General features: G+C 40.1%; 2 protein-coding genes across 2 annotated transcripts; both read left to right on the top strand.

The window, feature by feature from the left end:
• Window positions 1–298: 298 nt before the first annotated feature.
• psmg1 (proteasome (prosome, macropain) assembly chaperone 1) lies at window positions 299–10,762 on the top strand. Its single transcript, XM_019364136.2, has 7 exons — window positions 299–521; window positions 1,990–2,093; window positions 2,885–3,030; window positions 4,607–4,669; window positions 5,709–5,907; window positions 7,764–7,894; window positions 10,266–10,762. Exons 1-7 carry the CDS (start codon window positions 403–405, stop codon window positions 10,341–10,343), a joined length of 840 nt encoding a protein of 279 aa, XP_019219681.1. The 5' UTR covers window positions 299–402; the 3' UTR covers window positions 10,344–10,762.
• Window positions 10,763–11,387: 625 nt separating this feature from the next.
• Window positions 11,388–19,461, top strand: ccdc15 (coiled-coil domain containing 15). Its single transcript, XM_025911005.1, has 11 exons — window positions 11,388–11,578; window positions 11,615–11,813; window positions 12,840–12,989; window positions 13,369–13,464; window positions 14,578–14,694; window positions 14,786–14,887; window positions 17,500–17,607; window positions 17,689–17,792; window positions 18,025–18,219; window positions 18,965–19,113; window positions 19,196–19,461. The coding sequence occupies exons 2-11, from the start codon at window positions 11,640–11,642 to the stop codon at window positions 19,243–19,245; spliced, it is 1,245 nt and encodes a 414-aa protein (XP_025766790.1). The 5' UTR covers window positions 11,388–11,578; window positions 11,615–11,639; the 3' UTR covers window positions 19,246–19,461.
• Window positions 19,462–20,449: the final 988 nt, after the last annotated feature.

Raw genomic sequence — 20,449 nt, 5'->3', positions numbered from 1 at the left:
AGTTCAGTTCATATGTTGTGCCTTTATAAATGCTCTTCTGCATACCTTGGTCAGAGCAAGTGGTTATTTCTCGAAACTGCTACTTTTAAATATCCAAGTATTTTCATTATCGTGAAATATTGCTATTCCCACAGGAGGAGCTAACCAGCAATTTACTGATATAATTTGAAGTATTAAAGATGATTTCTTTGCAATTTTGGCCAATGCTGTCCACCGGACCTCATGTTTAACAATCTGGGGTTTGTAGGCTCAACTCATTTATTCTGAAATTTCAGTGTTTAAAATTAGGCTTTTATTCTGAAGGGCTCGTGCTGCCGGCGGAAGTCGTGGCATGCATGTCATGGCTACCTGTCTGAAAAATCTGTAGCTAAACTTTCACTTTGTTCTGAAAGCACAACGATTATGGCGACGTTTTTTGGGGAAGTCCTGTCGGTTTACTCTCGGGCTGTGGAGGAAGACGACGATGAGCTTGATGAAAACGAGGAAGATGAGCAAATCCGCAGAGAGCTGGAGGAAAAAAGGTAAATAACCAGCTGTAGCATCGGGTAGTGAGCGCAGAGAAAGCATGCAGAGGGGAATCAGGTTTAGTTAATCTAGCTAGTTAGCTATCTTAAATTCAGAGATTATTGCCAGTGAAATACTAAGACGTACAAAAATATGCGGACCATATCATCCCAATTTAAGCATTTTCTCACTCGGTCAGCTGGATGGATATCTGCCGCTGAAGCTAACTGAGCTAACATGACACATGAGTTTTCAGTTCACCCATTCAAACAGCATTTACACACTTAATGCAGGAACCTGTTTTTAACACTTTTATCAAGTGTACAAAAAGATATGGCAACATTGTCATTGCTATTATGCCCTTAAATAAGGAAATGGTTAGTAATAATAATAATAATATTAATGATAATATAGAGTAGTCAAACAAAAAGTTAGGGTAGTGTCAGGAAGGGCATCCTCAAGAATGAGATTTCCATAAAAATCAGTCGAAGCCGGTTTATCAGTGCTGCTGAGTGAAGACGGAGGAAGAGAAGAGGTGTGTTTGGAAGCTGCCAGAGAGAAGGAAAGGTAGGAGGTGAGGGTAAGGACTTTAAATGCAAAGGATTTTAAATGTGAAGCTTCCAGGATGACGGAAAGAGGAAGACAACAGAGAAAAATAATGGATGCAATGAAGGAGGAGATACAGAGGGTTGGTCTGACAGAGGAAGATATTAGGGAGAAAGGGTGAGATGGAGGCGTTATCCATTTCAAAATCATAAAAGTATTTGTATGTGTAGTTTTTCCAGAATTTGTTCCAGAGAATAGCACATTTTAGGAGTGATTTCATGATTATTTTATGTAAAAGAAAAAAAACTTAATTATATTAAAATTAAATTATACTAAAATTTAATTTTTCAAAGCCAAACCAACACATTGTGTGATGACAGGCAAAAAGTAGACACTTTTTTATTTTGTTTTTTTGTCTTTCTTTTCATTCATTATATAGACAAAAGTTCATGTTACACTTCCAGGAGCTGCTCAGCTATGGAAACCTGTAAAATTCCCAGCACACATTTTTGTGCTGATGTTAATGCCAGGGGAAGTTTGGGACTCTGCTTTCAATGAGCAAGCAGAGCGTAGGCGACGTTTACGCTCTGTACGCCTCAGCACTCAGCAATCCAGCCCTGTACATGGTTTCTGAATGCTTCCCAATTCCCATAATACCACTTAAAGTTGTTTGTGGAATATCTAGTAGGGGACAATTTCACAAACTGTTGCAACAGTGGCGTCCTATTACAGCAGGACACTTGAGTTTAGTGAGCTTCGTGGTACGACGTGTGGAAGGCTGTCTAAACTTTAATCTGAGTTTAAATATTTTGTTCACTAAGCTGAGAACCCAGGATACAGATTGGCAGATCTCATTAGGAGGAGCAGTTTTATAAATGTATGAAAATGTTGATTGGGGGAAAAATCTTTAAAATCTTTCTTCTCTATAAAACCAAACAGAGAGGTTCATCTGCACTGGAGCCCCGAAGTCTCTGAGTCGCTGAAGTCTGGAAACAAGTTGCAGTGTTCAAACTTCGTCCTTGCTGTGGGACAAAATGCTTCCAGTAAGTTGCTGCTGTCTCTCTCCTGTCTGCTGACTCGCCTGTGATTGGTTTAACTAGATGCCCAATATTATTACACATTAAATTAATATTTAATATCCCTGTCGGGACACTGGAACACGGTGGACCAAAATGTCAGCTCAGAGGCAGTAACAGAATATTCCCAAGAATCTTTTGTACTTTTAAAAATGATGAGTTGGGGAGCCAGTGAGAATACGGTGCTAAAACACTGCAGGAAGTATAATGCAGACAGTCTACGATTAGTGTTTTGATCATCAGTTAATCTGCAGCTTATTTTCTCAATTATTCAATGAGTCTTGAACCTTTGAATTTGTGGTTTTTTAATTAGTTTTTTTTTTTTACTAACTGTTTTCACTAAGTTGGTGACAGTTTTGTTTCTTTGAAGTGAGGTTTTGATCCACAGCTGTAGGTGGCAGTAGGCCACGCCCCTCGGCAACACTAACGCCGTATGCTACTGTGGACTGGGATAGCAGCAGTTGACATCAGATCTTTTTCAATCCAGTTTTATTTATTTAGCACCAAATGACAACAATAGTTGCCTTAAGGCACTGTATATTGTAAGCCCAGTTAAATAATTTTGTTAGTTTTCCAAGCCTACCTTCAATATGTTAAGTCTGGACTTTTATTTGTGCTCATAATCTTTCCTTTTGCTGTTGTTCCCTTCCGTAAGGGGTACCAGTAGCACTCTTGTTATTTCATGTTTCCTATTTGGAAATAAACACTTGAGTAACTTGTGAGCTTTCTTTGAAAACTGAGAGACTCTGTCTTCACAGGTTTTCTGTCAGTGCACATCCTGTCCACGGCAAACTGGGATACAATCGGACGTGCGTCGGCGTGGAACGAGAGGAGCCGAGCTGTAACGGGGCAAAGCTGCGAGGAATCGGCGTGTGTTTTCTACAGACACAAGGACAACCCAACAGTGAGTGACGCACCGAGCGAGGCAGCACTTCAAAATATGTCTGAAAGCACCTGACGGTCGAGAACTCGATGATCATTCAGTTTAATGGGTTTGCTCCTGAACTTCTGTTTAATATTTTTCAAGTGCTGTTTGAGATGTTCTCTCATTTATATCAAGGGCACTTTATAATGGCTGTGGCCTGTTCGCTGTCGAGCTGCAAACAGATGAGATATTATAAAAGAAAAATCTGAATAAATTACGCGCAGTGCAAGAGTAAAGAATGAAATGCTGGTTCTGTTACAAGACTTGGAAGAGAGGCCATTACACAGAGGATTAATGAACCCTGGTAATCTAGTGTCTGTTGTCAGAGTTATAACCGACCGGTTGATTGTGTGTAGAACCGCCTGCCCTCATCCACACGTGATTCAATCGAGATAAATGTAGTGAACGGTTGCTCCTGTGCTGCCGAGGAAGCTTCAGATTTATCACACGTGTCCTGCTGCCTTCAGGTGGCTGCTGGGATTTAATGTACTGGAGGACCACAGGAGCAGCTGTGGACAGCAGATACCACAACAGTTGGCCATTAATTTAAAGATCACTGATTTACTAAAAGTCCTGTTAGCACAACCTTCATTTTTAATGCTGATTTAAAGGGTGGGGAGTGTGTTTTAGACAGTAGTTGGTGTGTATGGTGAAAAATAATGCAGCAAAAGCGGGGATATTAAGTCCAAATAAAGCTCTCGGTTCAGTGTAGGATCAATAAACGTGATTTTTCTTTGAAGAGTTGAGAAGCCTGAAGATGTTTGTAATGCGTCCACTTTAATCAGTCATCAGTGGAAGAAGATAAATCATTGATTTATCTTTTTTGATAAAGGCAAAATACCCAGTGTTTGCTGACCTCATGTTCTTGATTGAAATCTGGGAGAATTAACTGACTAAATAGTAAAGTAATGCTCTAACATAACCAACAAAATCAGTTGTAGAGTGTTGAATCAAACTAATTTAGCTACGTATTTAGCGGAGGGGGTGGCTACAGCCTGTCCCCTGTCCTAGACCGAGAGGCGGGTTACACCCTGGAAAAGGTCACCAGTTCATCCCAGTGAAAGACAACCATTCTCTTTCACATTCACACCCAGTTTAGCCAATTTAGAATCACCTAAACTCATCTTTGTCTTTCTGTGGGGCTCCAAATTTACCGGTCCCATGTCTTTCAGTGTCTGTGTTTTGGCTGGTAAACATCTTGTAGTTGGGTTTGCAGTAGAGTGTTACATCCCACAATGCAACAGTAAAAAAAAAAAAAAAAAGGCCACATGAACTTCTGGATTCTTTGAATATTTAAGAATGTTACAGCTATTTAAGCATTAATCCATACTTGTGGGTCCTCTGGGTGTTTAGTTTGACTTTAACTCAATAACTTTAACTAATTATTGTAGAGCTTAAAATGTTGATTTACTCTTCTCTGATTTAATCTAATTTAATCAGTTAGAATACAGGGAAGTCCTGTTACATTTGAATGTTAAAGGTCGGAAAATGTTTTTTTTTTTAATTACAAAAGCATAGTTGTTGCATAAAAAGTTTTTTTTTTCTTTCCTTGAAGGTTTTGATATGCCAGGTGTCGTGCTACGTTGCAGAAGACCAGCTTTTTCAGTGGACAGAAAAGGTATGTTTAATGAACTAAGCGAAGAACTGCAGGGAGATTGTGTTATGTTGTCATTCTAGACTTTTTTAATGATGTGAAATGTGGGCCAGTGGTTGTTGACGACCCATTCTGAGGTCTTGAGCTGAGCATTTTTGACACTGAATGCTCATAAGCTAAGCACGATTTAAAGAAAGCCCTGCTTCATGCAAGAAACTACCGGCTGAGCCTATAAACTCAGATTAGAGATGTCAAATAAAACTTCTGGGTTGGGGTTAGGGCCTTGATTTTACAACAGAAGGAGTTGTCCCCTGAAGTTTAATGCATTTAAACTTCAAACTTCCATCATTTATATACAGTTTATTGTTTCTTTGTGCAGAGCCGTTCAGGCCGGCATCTGCTTCTCAGTCTCTAAACCGATAAAGCTTAAGGTTTGCTATAATATACATTTATCAGTATCTCATCCAGGCATGATCAAGAAGCGCAGATTTTCAGACCAAACAGGAGAACTGTGATAAAGTGTGATCTTGTGATGGTTGTTGGTGCCATGCAGGCTGGTTATAGAGATCAGAAACTGCTGATCTCCTGGGATTTGTTATAGTGCAAAGCAGGGTAGCATCTCTGTACACACTAAACCTTCAAATTGGCTACAGCAGCAGGAGACCAAAGCAAATTTCACTCCATTTGGCTGAGAACAATAAACTAAGGCTGTACTAGACACCAGTAAACCAAAACAGGAGCAAATTGGAAAAATACCAACCGGTCTCACGAGTCTCCAGTTCTGCTGCCAAATAGGGCAGAATTTGGTGTAAACAACATCGATCTATCCTGCTTCGTGCCAAAGGTTCCGGCTGGTGGTAGTGTGGAACTTTTTCTTGGTACATATTAGGTCCCTTATGTGTTCTATAATAAATCAACCGCTGAGTGTACAGTAATTATTTATTTACTGGCATTTTTTAACCACACACTGAGATTACAGTGAGACATGGAGGTGGTTTTTCAGCGTGACCAGCATGGTTAAAGTGTTGTTTGCCTGACTGTGTGTTTCTTTTGTCTCCTGTAGGTGTTTGACTGTCTGCAGCACAGAGAGCTGAATGTGACGGTGCTGTCAGACACCTCTGTGGCTGATTATAAGACGGCAGACTATCTGGGTGGCAGCTCCGCTCCCTTCCTGCGCTCTCTCCACACCAGTGCTTTCGGTGATCAGCCTGTCTGCCAGTCACTGGAGCAACCCAACATAGTTACTGGACTTCCAGCTGCAGGTATTACTATCGCACGACTGTATGACTCGGATGTCTCAGACTTAAACTGTTCGTACTTCTTTTTCTCTCTCATCTTGCAAGCGCACAAGGAAAAACTATAGACGCTGCATAAAAAAAATTGCAACTCTGCTTCCCCAGTCGTGGTATTGCTGTGCAAATTTAGCAGAAAAAAAACCCTTTGATGTTTGATTGAATGGCAGCTTTATTCTTACAGATGGGTTAGGGAGGCATTTTCCTTTAACCCAGATTTCCTGCCTTCCAGGCAACCTTTCCTAAGCTATTTTGGTGTCATGTGCACCTATTGTTTCCTTTCCATGTTTGAAATCGACACCTGCCAAGCCCCAGATTCTCCTACTGAACAACATATACATGAATAAATCTCTGATAGGCCAAAATCAGCCAGTTAATATAAGCCAGGTGATTTAGTGGTCAGGCTCTAGTTCTGCAGACCTTATTCCCATTCTTTATAAATTAATGAAAAAACCCTCTACAGAGTTTCTATAGAGTCTTATGTGTTAACTCAGGAGTTTTATCTTACTTCTGTAAGACATTTATCTGAAACAGTGTAGATGACCAGGACAATTATTGTGAAAAGAAGAAACCGGAAGAAGTAATTTTCTCATAGATATACAACAAGTCATGTTTCTGGTATAAATTAGGCCTTGACAAAGGAATTGCCTCCAACTTTCATTCATTTTGCCGACCACCAGAGGGCGACACCTGTGCTTGCACAAACACCGCAGTCCTGTAGAAGTCTGTGTAAAAGCAGCCTTCTGCCCTGACCTCTGTTTCAGTTTAAGGGCCTGGTCACGTGATTTGAGTCATGCTGACTAAAACATGAAGCCCATTTTGTGAATTTTGGTCTGTTTAAATTTCAGAATGATTTATCTGGGGTATGCTCATGCTAATGTGTTGTGATCGATGTGTCACTGGCTCGTGAGCATGCGGTTTCAGTCACATCCACACCCCGCCCACCGCACCTGGTTTCAAGACACCAAAGCTCAGTTTGACGTCACAGTAGCTATGTCCATCTTTCGTGCTGTGATTTGGATGATGTTCTTAAACTGAACCAGATACTTTGGTTTTTACCTTAACAGGACTCTGTGGTGTAGTGGTTAACACATTTGGCTTACATGCCAAAGATCCCCGGATGGAACACAAGTCCAGCCTAAAGAGGTCACAAGTTAATGTACTCCAAGTGCTGTTCAAAGCCCAGATTAATGGGATTATTGCATCAGGAAAGCCGCCTCTATCCACTGTGGTGACCCCTTGGGAAATAAGCGAGCTGCTGAAAATATCTTACTGTTGTGTGAACTGTGATTGTGAACTGAGATCAGTGTTTTAACTTGGAAATATTTTCACTTTCTGTGTATGTCATTTCCAATTTGGTCTTGAATTCCGTTTAAAGTGGCTTTAAGAAGGTGCTTTATAAAGACACATATTTAACACCCAGTCCTGCTGCACAGTGGCAGTCTTCCTCTTCAGTAATGGGACAAAGTGGAATAGGCTGTAAAAGTGCTGTAAATAAAGCTTTAGCTGTGTTTGTTTCCCAGCTTTTCTTGTTGAAGTGTCCTTGAGTAAGATACTGAACCCCAGTTTGCTCCTGATGTGTGTCTGTGTGTGTTTGAGAAGTCGCTTTGGACAACAGTTTCTGCCAACTGAATGAAATGTGGTGCCATTAGGCTCGTCTCCACTCACTGAGAACACAAAGTCCTGCATCCTGATTTTTGGTGCGAGTGCTCTTAAAGACGCAGGTTCCAAACAAACAGATGTATCATCAGGAGATCACTGGACGGTCACACACACCTCATATCAATAACCTTGGTGTCTTCATCTTCTTTTTGCTGTTTCATCAGTACTGAACCACTGCCAGGTCCACCGCATCGCCGCTGTTGTTTACCAGTGTTACAGTGATGTCATTGGCCCTGACTCTGTCACCATGGAGACCTACAAGCCTGTGCTAACCAAACTTGGCAGATCTATACAGGTGAGCTGTTTTTCCTTTTTATATCTGAAGACGCTTTTAAAAAGGTCACAAAGGAAGGATGCACACGGATGTCCTACATCTACTGAGCCGCTGTTTTGGCTGAACCCCAGTCGATGACGCCACTGCAGGTTTTAATGCTGATGGAAATAGAGCTGTAAAGTTTGAGGAGCAGCTGCTTTCAAAAGTGTATTTCAATTTTAAGATCTGTCTTTCGAACAATAGCCACAGTCAGAGCTCCCACAGGTCATTTAAAAGTCACAGATAGTGAGTGAAACTGAAAGAAAGTGTCTCCTGAAAAGGTGTGTGATTAAGAGAAGTCATAAAAACTTTCATTTTGTAAATAGGTTGCTCAGCATTTGTTATTTTGTTATCAACCTCTATTTATTTTAAGATTCACCTACATTTTATTTATAGAGCAACACAATGAGGGTCATCTCAAGGTATGTTATATGGTAAGGTAAAGACCCTGCAATATTACAAGGGAAACCCCAATGATCAGAAGCTTACCTATGAACAAGCACACGGCGACAGTAAATGGACTGGTTCTTATATAGCGCTTTTCTACTCTTTGAGCACTCAAAGCGCTTTACACAACTTGTGCATTCACACCCATTCGCATAAGCACATTTTCTTAGTGCTTTCTAACTAACATTCACACACACATTCATACTCCAATGGATGCATCGGAGAGCAATTTGGGGTTAGTATCTTGCCCAAGGATATTTGGCATGCAGACTAGGGGAAGCCAGGAATTGAACCACCAACCTTCCGATCAGTAGATGACTTGCTCTACCGCCTGAGCTACAACCACCCCGAATTCGGAAGAAAGAACACCTTTTTAACAGGAAGAGATCCCTGGCAGAACCAGGCTCAGGGAGGTGATGGGAAAGAGAAGAGAGACAAAGGGAGAGCAGAGAGAGATGAAGACAAAGCAAACTACAGGAGTGAGCAGACAGAATTTAATGCTATGCAGTTGTAGTATATAGATGCATTGGGAATGAGAAGAGCAGAGTTGAGATTGGTCGGTGCATCATGGGAAGTCGCCCAGCAGTCTGAGCCTGTAGCAGCATTAACTAAGGGACAGCTCAGGGTCACCTGATCCAGCCAGAGGAAAGATCAGGATCAGGTGATCCCGATCCAGCACTAACTATACCCTAACTGGGAAACAGCCCTAACTGGGAGCTTGTTCCACAAAAGAGGGGCCTGGTATCAAGTTAACCAGAAGTCAGAAGAGCAAAGTTATAACAGAGACTCATACAGAGTATTCAAAACAATAGGAAGCGTCCACTGCGTTTTCTGTGTTTCTCAAGCTGTTTTTTGTTGTTTGACACATTTTCGAGCTTTGTGGTGAGCTCTGTTTCCTGATCCAACCCACTTTAGGACATCTGCATAGATTGCACACTGATAATCCTTCACTCTGCACAATTCCTACACAAAAAGATGCAAATGCAGCAGCACTAGTTTTCAGCAGCAAAAGGATGTTTCTAATTTTAGCTATATTGTTCTGATAAATAAAGGTAGTCCTAGATGGGTTGAAGGTAAAGAACTCCTCCTGATCAAAAATGACTCCTGGGCCACCAGAGTCAGTGTCTGGTTGGACCTTTGAGATTTCTTGTAGACACAGTCCACAATCTAAACTTCTGTAGGTTTACTTTATTACGAGGATCATTAACGACTTAATCTTCTCAGTAATCACATTTTTGTTCATCAGGCCAGCATGGTGGATGGCTCTAATCCGTACAACACCCATGAGCCTTGACGGCTTGTTGCAGTGCAGCAGAGGCAGAATCAGAATGGAAGCCAAATGAAAGCGCTTCACTGTTGAATTTATCTAAAATATGGTTCCCAAATGAAACAAAACCCAGAAGCAGCGATTCCAGCAGCAGCTTGTGTTATAATTTTTCTCTTTTAACCTTTAAGATTTTTGATTTGATAAAACTTTGCGAAAAAGTGCCCTGGGAGACTCAGATTAAAATCTCCCAAGAAAGTTTTAGGTTTGCATGTTTGACTTTTTATCAAAGATGCTTTCCGATGCAGCTGCTCTTCCCTTGCTGATGAATTATCCAAGAGTGATTCATTTTCCAGCTCTGACTCAGCCAACATTGTCTTTGGTTACTTCACAAGTCAGGTGTCTGAGATCAGAGAAGATGAGTTTTTTTCAGCAAATTTGTCAGTGCCTACTGTAACGATGAAAATACACTTTATTTATACCAAAGATCTCTTTTCTATACTTTTAAACCCTTGCAAGTTTTTAGAGAACACCAATCATCAAATGCATGAGGGTTTATGAAAACAAAAAGCTTTATTTAAATGAAACAAAACTGTTTCTCATTTTAATTTCCTGCTTTTCTTCTTTTTTTCTTCTCCTCAGCTCGATCTGTCTCCAAGCACAGATGCCCTCCGCAAGTTTGTCAGGACCACCGACCTTCAGAGTAATCTTTATATCTGAGTCCATGTTGCACACTCTGTAATTCTATTTTTCTGTCATAAAATGCTCTCATTTTTTAAAATAAAGACATTTAAGGAAAAAAAATATTAGAAATCTTTTAAGTTTAATTATTTACTTCAGTCTGTCCATAAATATTTGGTCCTAAAAGTTTCCAAAGAAATGCAGATGCATACCCAGAAAGCTGTTGCAGCTTTATGGAGAACATATATAAACTTTTAACTTGCATGTAACTATTTTCTTAAGAATTACAGGCTAAATCGTTGCACAAGGTGATACAGTTCATGTAAAAACATTTCCATTGGGGATTAAAAACAGCTGAGGTTACTTGAAACTACAGATTTGTAAACAGCTCAAAATTCGCATTGTTTCCTCTGTTTTCCTCCCCCTCTGATTCCTGAATAAAGTCAATTTTATAAATATTTTTGTTTTTGTTTTTCTAGAGAGTCAGATAAGTATTTGTTGAATGCATATAAAATTTGGTACAAATATTCTTGGATGAATTCTGTCAACCTTTGGTTCCGTCTGAGTTTTTGTGCCTGCAAAACTAATAACACTCCCAGATTAGTGAGCCTTGAAAAAGCATTTTTGATAGACTTATGTATCCTCTGAGCTATAATCTCTTGAATTAATCTCTTACATGAAGTTATTAAAAGCTATACATATCCTTTTAGGCAAGCATGTGTCCTTATTCCCACTGATCTCCTGTCAGCTGTGCATGCTATGGCAACAGCAAAAATAAGCCCAACAGTAGCTGAGAAGGGCCTATATTTCCATTTTATGGCAAGCACAGTTTCATTTTGGTGCAGAAAAAAGACAAATTGCCCCTTGGGGATAAATAAAGTCATTCTGATTCTGAAAACTGAAAGCAACATGTTACAAAGGCTACCAAAATGCTTCATTATGTCTTATTACACATTTTCAAGTTATATGTATGCATATAATCATTCTTTATTAAATTATTACTATAATTATAATATGGATAGATTGATGGAGTCGTTTCATTTCCCAGTGTGTGGGGATGACAGCCCTGCCAGTGTCTCCTCCTGGCCAGATGGGGGCAGCAATGCGCCGGTGAACTAGAAACGCTCAAAGAAGTTGAAGTGAGCGAAACTCAAACAAACCAGTTGGTTCTCGTAACAGGTGCTTTGAAAATTTTTTGGTTTTGGCCATTTAAACAGTGGAAATCGTGTATAATAGAGTCGATGTATGTGCTGTGTCTGTCTGTAGTAAGCCTGCGTAAAAATATAACTGTGGGTTAGCACTGCTTAAAACGTTAGCCCGGTTACCAGGCTACCAATGAATGCTAGCCGGGTTATAGCTCCTAAAAACGGCAGGAACAAAGCTCCAGTCGGGCGGATGAAGGAACACCGAGCCTTCAGAGCCAGCAGAGTGCTGGCTGAGAGGAACCAGGCGGTGGTGGCGGTGGGAGCCTGGGTGGAGGGCGGACAAGACTTCGTGGAGCACCCAGCTGTAAGTTTGGAGGTGGAGAAGCTAACTGCTGACAGTTACTCTTTGTTGACATAAGCTCTCTTTCCCGTCTCCTTTCCCTTTAAATTTACTTCTTACTAAAGAACTACCGATATATAAGCAAATATTCACACCAGAGGAGTTTAATCCATTGCAGTTTAGACATTTATTATAACTGTTATTAATATTTAATAGATCCAGTGTGTCCACACACGTTGGTTAGTCTTAATCTAAAATCACTTTTTACTTTAAAATTATGTTTCTAAGAAATTTCACAAAATTAACTAACAAAAATAATGAATACTAAATTCATGAATCTCCTCTAAGGTCTTCCGCTTTTCCTCCTGCCTGGAACCGCCACCTTCAGCATCCTTTTGTCAGTATATTCACTATCCGTCCTCTGCACATGTCCAAACCATCTCAGCCTTGCATCTCTAGCTTTGTCTTCAAACTGCTCAACCAGAGCAGTTCCACTGATGTGCACATTTCTCCATAATCCATTCTGGTGACCCTGTTCACACTCTTCACCTCTGCAACCTCCAGCTCAGCACCCTGTGTTTGTCAGAGCCACCTTCTCCAAACCATACATCATAGGAGGTCTGATGCTCATCTCCACCTGCTCCACCCTGCTTGCACGCTCTTCTTTACCTCTCATGTGCACTGTCTGCTGGTGTGAGTGGTCATCCACCTTCACTATTACACCTGTCTCCTTCTCATTAACACACATGTATTCTCTCTTCTACTGGCTTTGAATGAATGGGTGCACTTGTGATTTGGTAAGAAAAACCTGGAAAATTTCTATTTAAATTCCAACTGTGCAAGATCATAGACTTATCAATATTGAGACACAAGAGGATTTTACATTAATTAACAGGCTGTTTGATGTACAGACCCCCCCCCCCCCCCCCCAAAAAAAAAGAATAAAAGAACATTTAACTGGTAAGGTAAGGTTAGCTGGTGCAAGTCTTAGTTGTCCTTGGTTTTCTTCACTACAGTATTCCAAACTAGTTTTCCTGTGTCTTGGTTTAGGCTCTTGCTTTGCTGACCGATGAGCTACAGGCAGAGAGAAGGAGGGAGAATGAAGAGAGCCTTCAGCGTTTTCAGGATGAAGTGCGCCACCGTGTGGCACAGAAAGCACATTTGTTCAAGAAGAGACAGCAGCTGCAGACAGATCCAGTGGTAAAAATAATCTTGACTCAAATAAAGTCTTAATTATGTTCCTTTCATACCAGATTCCCACCTGAAATTAACACTGCAGCTAACAAGATTTATAGCTAACATTATTGAGTTATTTTGACTATCATTTTAGAAAAGGTAAAACAAATTGTGTATGTACTACCATTGTCATTGTTCAATTTATCAAATATGTTCCTGTTTTTTTATTACGTTTAATATCTAATTAAATGGCATGTTTATGATAACATAAAAGAAGGAGCTCCTCATATCTGAGAAAACTTTGTGAAACCAAATTTTAAACACACACATAGCTGAGCCCGCTGATTGCCTTTCCTGCTGCTGCTTGTCCTCTATTGTTGCATATCATGTATTTTTTGTCCAGGTGACACCTGACACGCGAGTCATCTGGACCCATCATGAAGGCGAGACAGTAAGAACTGCTGCACAGCAAAGGGTGATGGAGAGGAGACCTCAGGAGGTGAGATATTAGTAAATAATTACCCGTACAATGTGTGCACCCTCCAGAGAACTAAACTTTAGTGAGATGTGAGTTTTAGATGTGCTTTCAGCTTAGTTGCTTTTTGGGGTAGGATGCAGTGATCATCCTGGTCGCACACCTGTGGCCATGAAGAAATTATTTTCCCAGTTTAATGAGAAAAAACTTGACATATTGCACATGTACAGGCAGAGACAGTCCAGCCTCAAAAAATCCAGCACTCATTGGTTTTCACCTGGCAATAGCAATCTTGGTTTTCACAGTACATCCATAAACTGTATGGGTGCAGCACAACTGCTTAGTATCACACTAATATAATACAAGAAACTCACTCACTAAAACTGAAGCACAAACTTCTTGGATGCATTGTAACATTTGTCAGATATATACATTAAAATGTTCCAGAATGCAGTAAAAATAGTGAAATAGTTCAGTTCAGTTAATTCAAGTAGGTGAAGCTGGGGCCTAGCAGACACTGATTGGCCACAGCTGCCTATTTAGGACCTCCTGTCAGTCACAAGACGACACCCTAACTTTAAGGCTTAACAAAATCCAAGCGGATGAATTATAAAACGTTCACCCACCATACAGGTGTCATTAAAGGGGGCAAGTATCCATAGAGAACAAAACTGTAAATGAGCTCATATAACATGTGAGTTTATTGAGACTGACCATCCTTCGTATCAAGCCTCAAATAGCCATTAGAAGAAGTGCAGTTTGTGGCTTCATTTGTAAGTCCCAGAGGTTGCTTTCCAGAGTCTTCCCTGATTATAAGAAGCTCTTAAACCTGTATCATTTTTTTGTCCTTTATGACATGTTGATCAGAGACATATGTGTGTGTGGGTAAGGTGTGGCTGAGAAATTTAATGTAATGTAGATATTTACAAAGAGTGTCTACATTGTTTATTGTCCACCAGGGGCGCATCGAGTTTTCATTCCACTTGTAAACTGATAGTCATCTTATTTATAGGATTCATTGCAGTGTGTAAAGTGTGCTGTTCTTGGATTGCAGAATGATTCCACTGTTCCTTGTGTGACTTCACACAGTGTGACACTGATTAATCTGGATTTGTATTTATTTCCACAATTTTCCAGTCTGCTGAAGGCATGAGGCAGGTCAGACTCAGACTGGCTGCCCGTCAGGTGATGCAGCAAGAGGAAACAACGTCAGAACTTCCTGGAGGCAGCTGGAACATCTCTCAAACCAGACATGTGAGCGCCTGTGTCTCATGCTTGTTCCTCCTTTCAAACCCATAATTCCATATTCGGGTTATTATTAAACATTTCCCCCTTCACCTCGCAGAAAGCAGAATCTCATGCTCTGAGAGCAGAGGAGGATGCTCTAGGAGAGGAAGATGATATTGTCTTCACCAGTCGACATGAATGTCCACTTGTTCAACAGAAGGTGACTGAATATTCAAACTGTGTCCCAAGTTTATTCCTTTCAGTTTTTAATGGTTTTTCTTAACGTGAAATTCATTATATCCACACATTTACCGACCAACTCGGCCACCACATAGTTACAGATGAGATTCAATTATTTGGAGCATTCTGAGCAGGTGCATTTGCACTGTAAGATGCTTTTTTTTTTTTAGTCAAAAACCAACATTGAAATTCATTGAATTTGGAACTTGCTGTACCTCCATTAAAATTGTCTTCACTTTCATGTCATATAGTATTTAAAAGATGGATGTAAAGCTTCTGGATCTTAAAAGTGAAGCCTGCATGGAAGTATCCTAATACTCCATTTTTTCTAATGGTCAGCAGGGGGTGACTCCTGGTTGCAAAAAGAAGCAAGTCTATGGAAAATGACACTATGCTTCCTCCTCAGTCAGTCAAAAATGAAGATAAAGCTGGGTATATTTAGGGCAGGGATACGTTGAGATTGACAATCCACTCAGAAATGGGAAGTAGAATTAACGGGTGGCTTCATGGTAGCTATGCCATATTTAAACAGGCTAAAAACAGCAAGATGTAGATATTAAGTTTGATGTTCAGGCAATTTACGGTCAGAACTTGGCTCTTTGCGATGTGATGGTAAACAGGAAATCTGATGCTTTCAGTGTTGGTGGATGTCAGGCTGAAAGATTACAGCTAGGAAAACTAGTAGGCATTTCTCTTCTTCCCCTTACACAGCATTTATTGAGTGTAAATCATTACCTTTGATGTCGAAGTCCAGTGTGGATTCTTAAGAATGATTTTGTTCTAGCCATCCCGTGTAGAAGGCATGAAGATAAACTTAACTCTTTCCCCCACAGAGACTATATTTGAAGTTGTACCCTTTTGATGGTAAATGGACTGGTTCTTATATAGCGCTTTTCTACTCATCTGAGCACTCAAAGCGCTTTACACAACTTGTGCATTCACCCATTCACACCACATTCGCACAAGCACATTGTTCTAAGTGCTTTCTAAGTAACATTCACACACATTCATACTCCGATGGATGCATCGGAGAGCAATTTGGGGTTAGTATCTTGCCCAAGGATATTTGGCATGCAGACTAGGGGAAGCCAGGAATCGAACCACCAACCTTCCGATCAGTAGATGACCTACTCTACCGCCTGAGCTACAGACACTTTGGTGTATACCAATAAAGATGTGGTTTGACGGCCATTAGAAAAGTTTCTGGGTTGCCGCACTGGCAGAGACCACCCTCGCCAACTTCTGACGGACGTCCAGTTCTTCTGTTCCATAAGCAGGTCTGAAACCACTCAATTCAGCAAAGTGCTTCAAGGGCTAAAGATTTAAGAGTGAGCCTCTGTTTCACTCTTGTCAGCTCATAAACATGTATGGTTCAAAGTTAATGAGCATGATATAACGCAGAATTACAACCCTGAAACCAGGTCAGGTTTCATTATCTCAGTACAGGCTGTGATGTTTAATTTGACCACATCATCATCATCATTGTGATAATGACGTGATGGATGTGTGAGGTTAATGGAAAAAATATATATAAATATAATGTCCAGTTCCCTCTCACATCTTGTGAATCATTATAAGCTGCAAACATGAAACAGTAACATTAAGTAAGGAATATGTCTGGCTTCCTCTGTCTGTACAGATTTTCTTTTGTGTTGGCTTGTTTTTACAGGAAATTGAGTGAGTTGTCAGCTAACCACACAGATGTGAGCTCAGGGTTGTGTGTATCTTAAAAAACAGTGTTGCTTTTGCGGTGTCTAAGAAAAGGCACTTTGTTCTTTTACAGTCACTTCCTTTGTTTCTGGTTGTTGCACCTTCACTTTTGTTTCTAATATCTTGTCGTGTCTAGCAGCTTTTGCAGTCAGAGTTGTGATCTGAATGCATTGTGGTGCAGAGCACAATTTGCTTTTGTGAGAACAACTATATAGAATCTCTATAGGCACCTTCATGTGAATGTTTCTGTTTCATTTCTGTCTGTGTTATTTCAGTTATTACTTTATATGTGGTATGGTGTGACAATGTCTAAGTAAAAACAGTCAACAGAAAAAAGAGGTGGTGGGGAGGGTTTAATTGGGGTGATAGAAACAAATAGAAATGCACAATGTATCGCCAACTGCTGCACCTGTAAGAGGCAAAACACCCCAGAACAAAGCAAAAAAACAAACATACAGCACCTGGAACAAAAAAATGAGAAAAATACACAGATACATAAATCAAAAATCTTCCTATAGTGTGTGTGTGTGTGTGTGTGTGTGTGTGTGTGAGTGAGTGAGTGAGTGAGAGCGAGAGAAAGAGAAAAGAGTGAGTTAGTGTGTGTGAGAATGCCTGTCTTTGTCACAAATGTACTTGATAATGAGGGTGGGAAGCTGCAGCGATGCCCCCCAGATAAAGTCCATTTTTTAATATTTGAATATTTATGCTTATAAAATTATAGTTTGGAGGAATACATTTTTATTTTTATTGAAAAAAAATGTTTGTTTGAATGTCAACTTATTGATAATAATGTGCTTTTAACACCTTCATACATACATTACTTTGGCTGAGTGTCAGTAGATCAGTCTTCATTCATCTTTACTTCATTTGTATGCTTTTTAGGGAAGTGAACGTCCACTGTGGAGTCCTGAACCATCACAACCTGATTCGGGATTCACATCCAGCCTCAGAATCTGGCCTCTGACTGACCAAGAAGAACTGAAAAGACAGGTAGGAATCAGAAGCATGCACAAACCTTTGACTTTACTGGTTTGATGTCAGACGTCACAGACAGCATGTTTGTCTTTGCAGCGTCAGTCTCAGTTCCTGATGCACCGCCGCCTGGCCATGAACATTGAGAGAGAGCAAGTGAAGGAGAACAAGCAGCACAGGAAGCACCTGAAAAGGACGGCAAGGTGAAGAGAGGACAGGCGTACCATTTCATGCTGTATCGCTTCCTGCAGATCTCTGTAACATGACACATTTTCACAGCAGAGGAAATGAAAACATTTGTTTTCTCAGCTGAACAGTGAGATTGCTTGGAATACAATAGATATGCAAAGTAATTTAAAAAAACCCCCTCCTTTAAAGTTCAATTACATGTTATTGTCAGTGAAAATCTTTCATGTGTTCCTGTCTTCACTGAAGAATCAAAGCGGAGAAAGAACAGATCCGTCTGGAGGAGGAGAGGAAGCTGGAGAGATTTCGGCAGCTCGCAGATGCCAGGCAGAAGCTGGAGGAGAGGGAGCTGCTGATTCTGGAGCGACTAAAGCTTGAGGAGGAGGAGAGAGCTGTGGAGCAACAGAGGAGGAAAAGAGAGGAGAAAGGCAAAGTAGCTGCTAGGTAATTAAGCAATAGAGACTCAACTGAATATACCTAATGCAATTAAAACAGGAAAATCCACTGATGTTTAAATGTGGAAGTCTGTTTGCAGTCATTGGAGAGTGCTACTCGATTTTTATTTAAGGCTAGATTTTGAAGGCTTTTGTAGCCTCCAATAGGATAACAGATGTAAACCTGCTGCAAACCTATTTGTAGGCATTTGAGAGATGGGGCATATGTGGGTCTGTTGGGTTAATTTTGAGCCTTTTTTTTGCTGTTTATTGATTTTCTGATAATATTGTGGATGCTCAATGCTGCTGTTTCAACTGTTTCATTTTCTGCCACTCATCTGGAGTCACATAAAATTTCTCCCCTTCAGTGTTTTCTGCCTCTTCCTGGCTAGAGTCTGGTCCATTTCCAGGTCCAGTGAGATGTGGTGTATAATCAATCAAGACATTTTTGTATATTGACAAGTGATCAGTAGGGGAAGGGGAGAATGTGAAGTCATTTTTATGGGGCGAAGAGTTAAAATTTTACTTTCTAATTGATTTTGTCTTGTTAGAAATAAAATGAGCTTGACTTCAGCTGTGACTTCAGTAATAAATATATAATAAAATTGATTAGATTTTAAGTCCCAGTTACACAAATGGGAAATTTAATAGAAATGTGATACCCCATGTTTGTAAGTATGATCCTCACAAACCACTGTTTAAAAAAATGTATGCATGGCTTTGTGAAGCTGAATCTCTCCTTATTATTTCTGCAGGTTCATTGAAGCTTTGAGAGCTCAAGTGAAGGAGCGAATGTCTCAGGCGAAACTGGAGCTCCCTCCTCTCTGCTGCTGTGCGTCCTCGTTCTGGGACTCCCACCCCGACACCTGCGCTAACAACTGTGTTTTCTACAATAATCCCAAAGGTGAGGACTTCACACCCAACCATCTGCTTGCTTACTGAGCTTCAGTCCAGCTACATGAAAACATTTTTTTTTTGTTCTGCAGCGTATGGCCAGGCCCTACATTCAGCGTTGGTGAGTTTGGATTTGCAGTAAAAGGAAGCTGATGTCTGCGTAAAGGGCCGGTCTCAGATTTTGGAAAATCTTGTGTACGTTTTCTAGCCTACATTCAAATCACTGCTCTCACTCAGCACAGAGGAGTCCAGGACATGTTGAGCCTCCACAATAAAAGAGATTTATATGTTTGAGTTTATTGTTGTCTTCCAGAGGTAAAATCATACATTTCACGTAGCTCTACAAGCGGATCCAGAATGATGCTTTTACTCTGAAATATCTCAATGTTTTAAAGATGATTTGGTGCACAGTTTGTTTTCTAAATGAGCAATAACAAACATGATGTTTCTCTTTGCCTTTGACTCCTTATTATTTGCCTTATTAGCGTTATTATCGGATTATCTTCACTTTCCCAGATCTTTGATTTTAATACTTGGAAAACTGATTATGTTGTCACTGAACAGTCAGATTCCTATATTTATTCTGCTGATTGTGATGATTGACATGGAGTATAAAATTTCCTTTTGAACTCTTTGGCTTTGTTTAATTATTGCTTATTAAAGCTGACAGAAATTTGCTTTGATTTATGTATTGGTAATGAAGGAATTTGTGCAGTGTCCTACTCTGTGTATGTAGTTTTAATTGTGGTACTTAATGTGCTGAGTAAACAACTAAATTTGAAAATGTCCTTGTGAGGATTTGCTATTTGTTGTGTGGGTCATGAGTCATGTGTCATGTTGACCAGTTTTAGGACTCCATTTAACAAATACCACTTCTGTCATGTTTTTTTTTTTTTTTTAATAAATGTCACTTTTTTGTGGTAAATACAAATTGTGAAATGGTGTGGTCTGCTTTTCAACATCTGCTTTTCAAAATTGTATTCCTTTTTGTGATTTTGTGACAGATGCATATTTATATGTTTTAAAATGGTGATAGTCATTTACATTTTTATTATTTTTAACACCAGTACCAGTTCTTTTTGTTACATTGTGGTTACATACTTGTGCAGCTCATTCACTGGCAAAAATATCAGACTCACTGGCCCCTTTGTTAGGTCACCCATTCAGTTGCTTGTTACATCCTTTAATTTTCTAATCACATGGCAGCAGCTCAATGTATTTGGGCTTGTAGACAAGGTCAAAACAACATTCTTAAGTTCAAATTGAGCATCAGAATGGGGAAGAAAGGTGATTTAAGTGACTTAACATGGCATGGTTGTTGATGCCTGACTGGCTGTACTTCATAT

This window comes from Oreochromis niloticus, linkage group LG10, assembly GCF_001858045.2.
Source record: "Oreochromis niloticus isolate F11D_XX linkage group LG10, O_niloticus_UMD_NMBU, whole genome shotgun sequence".
Lineage (NCBI taxonomy): Eukaryota > Metazoa > Chordata > Actinopteri > Cichliformes > Cichlidae > Oreochromis > Oreochromis niloticus.
This window is presented reverse-complemented; position numbering and strand designations above follow the sequence as displayed.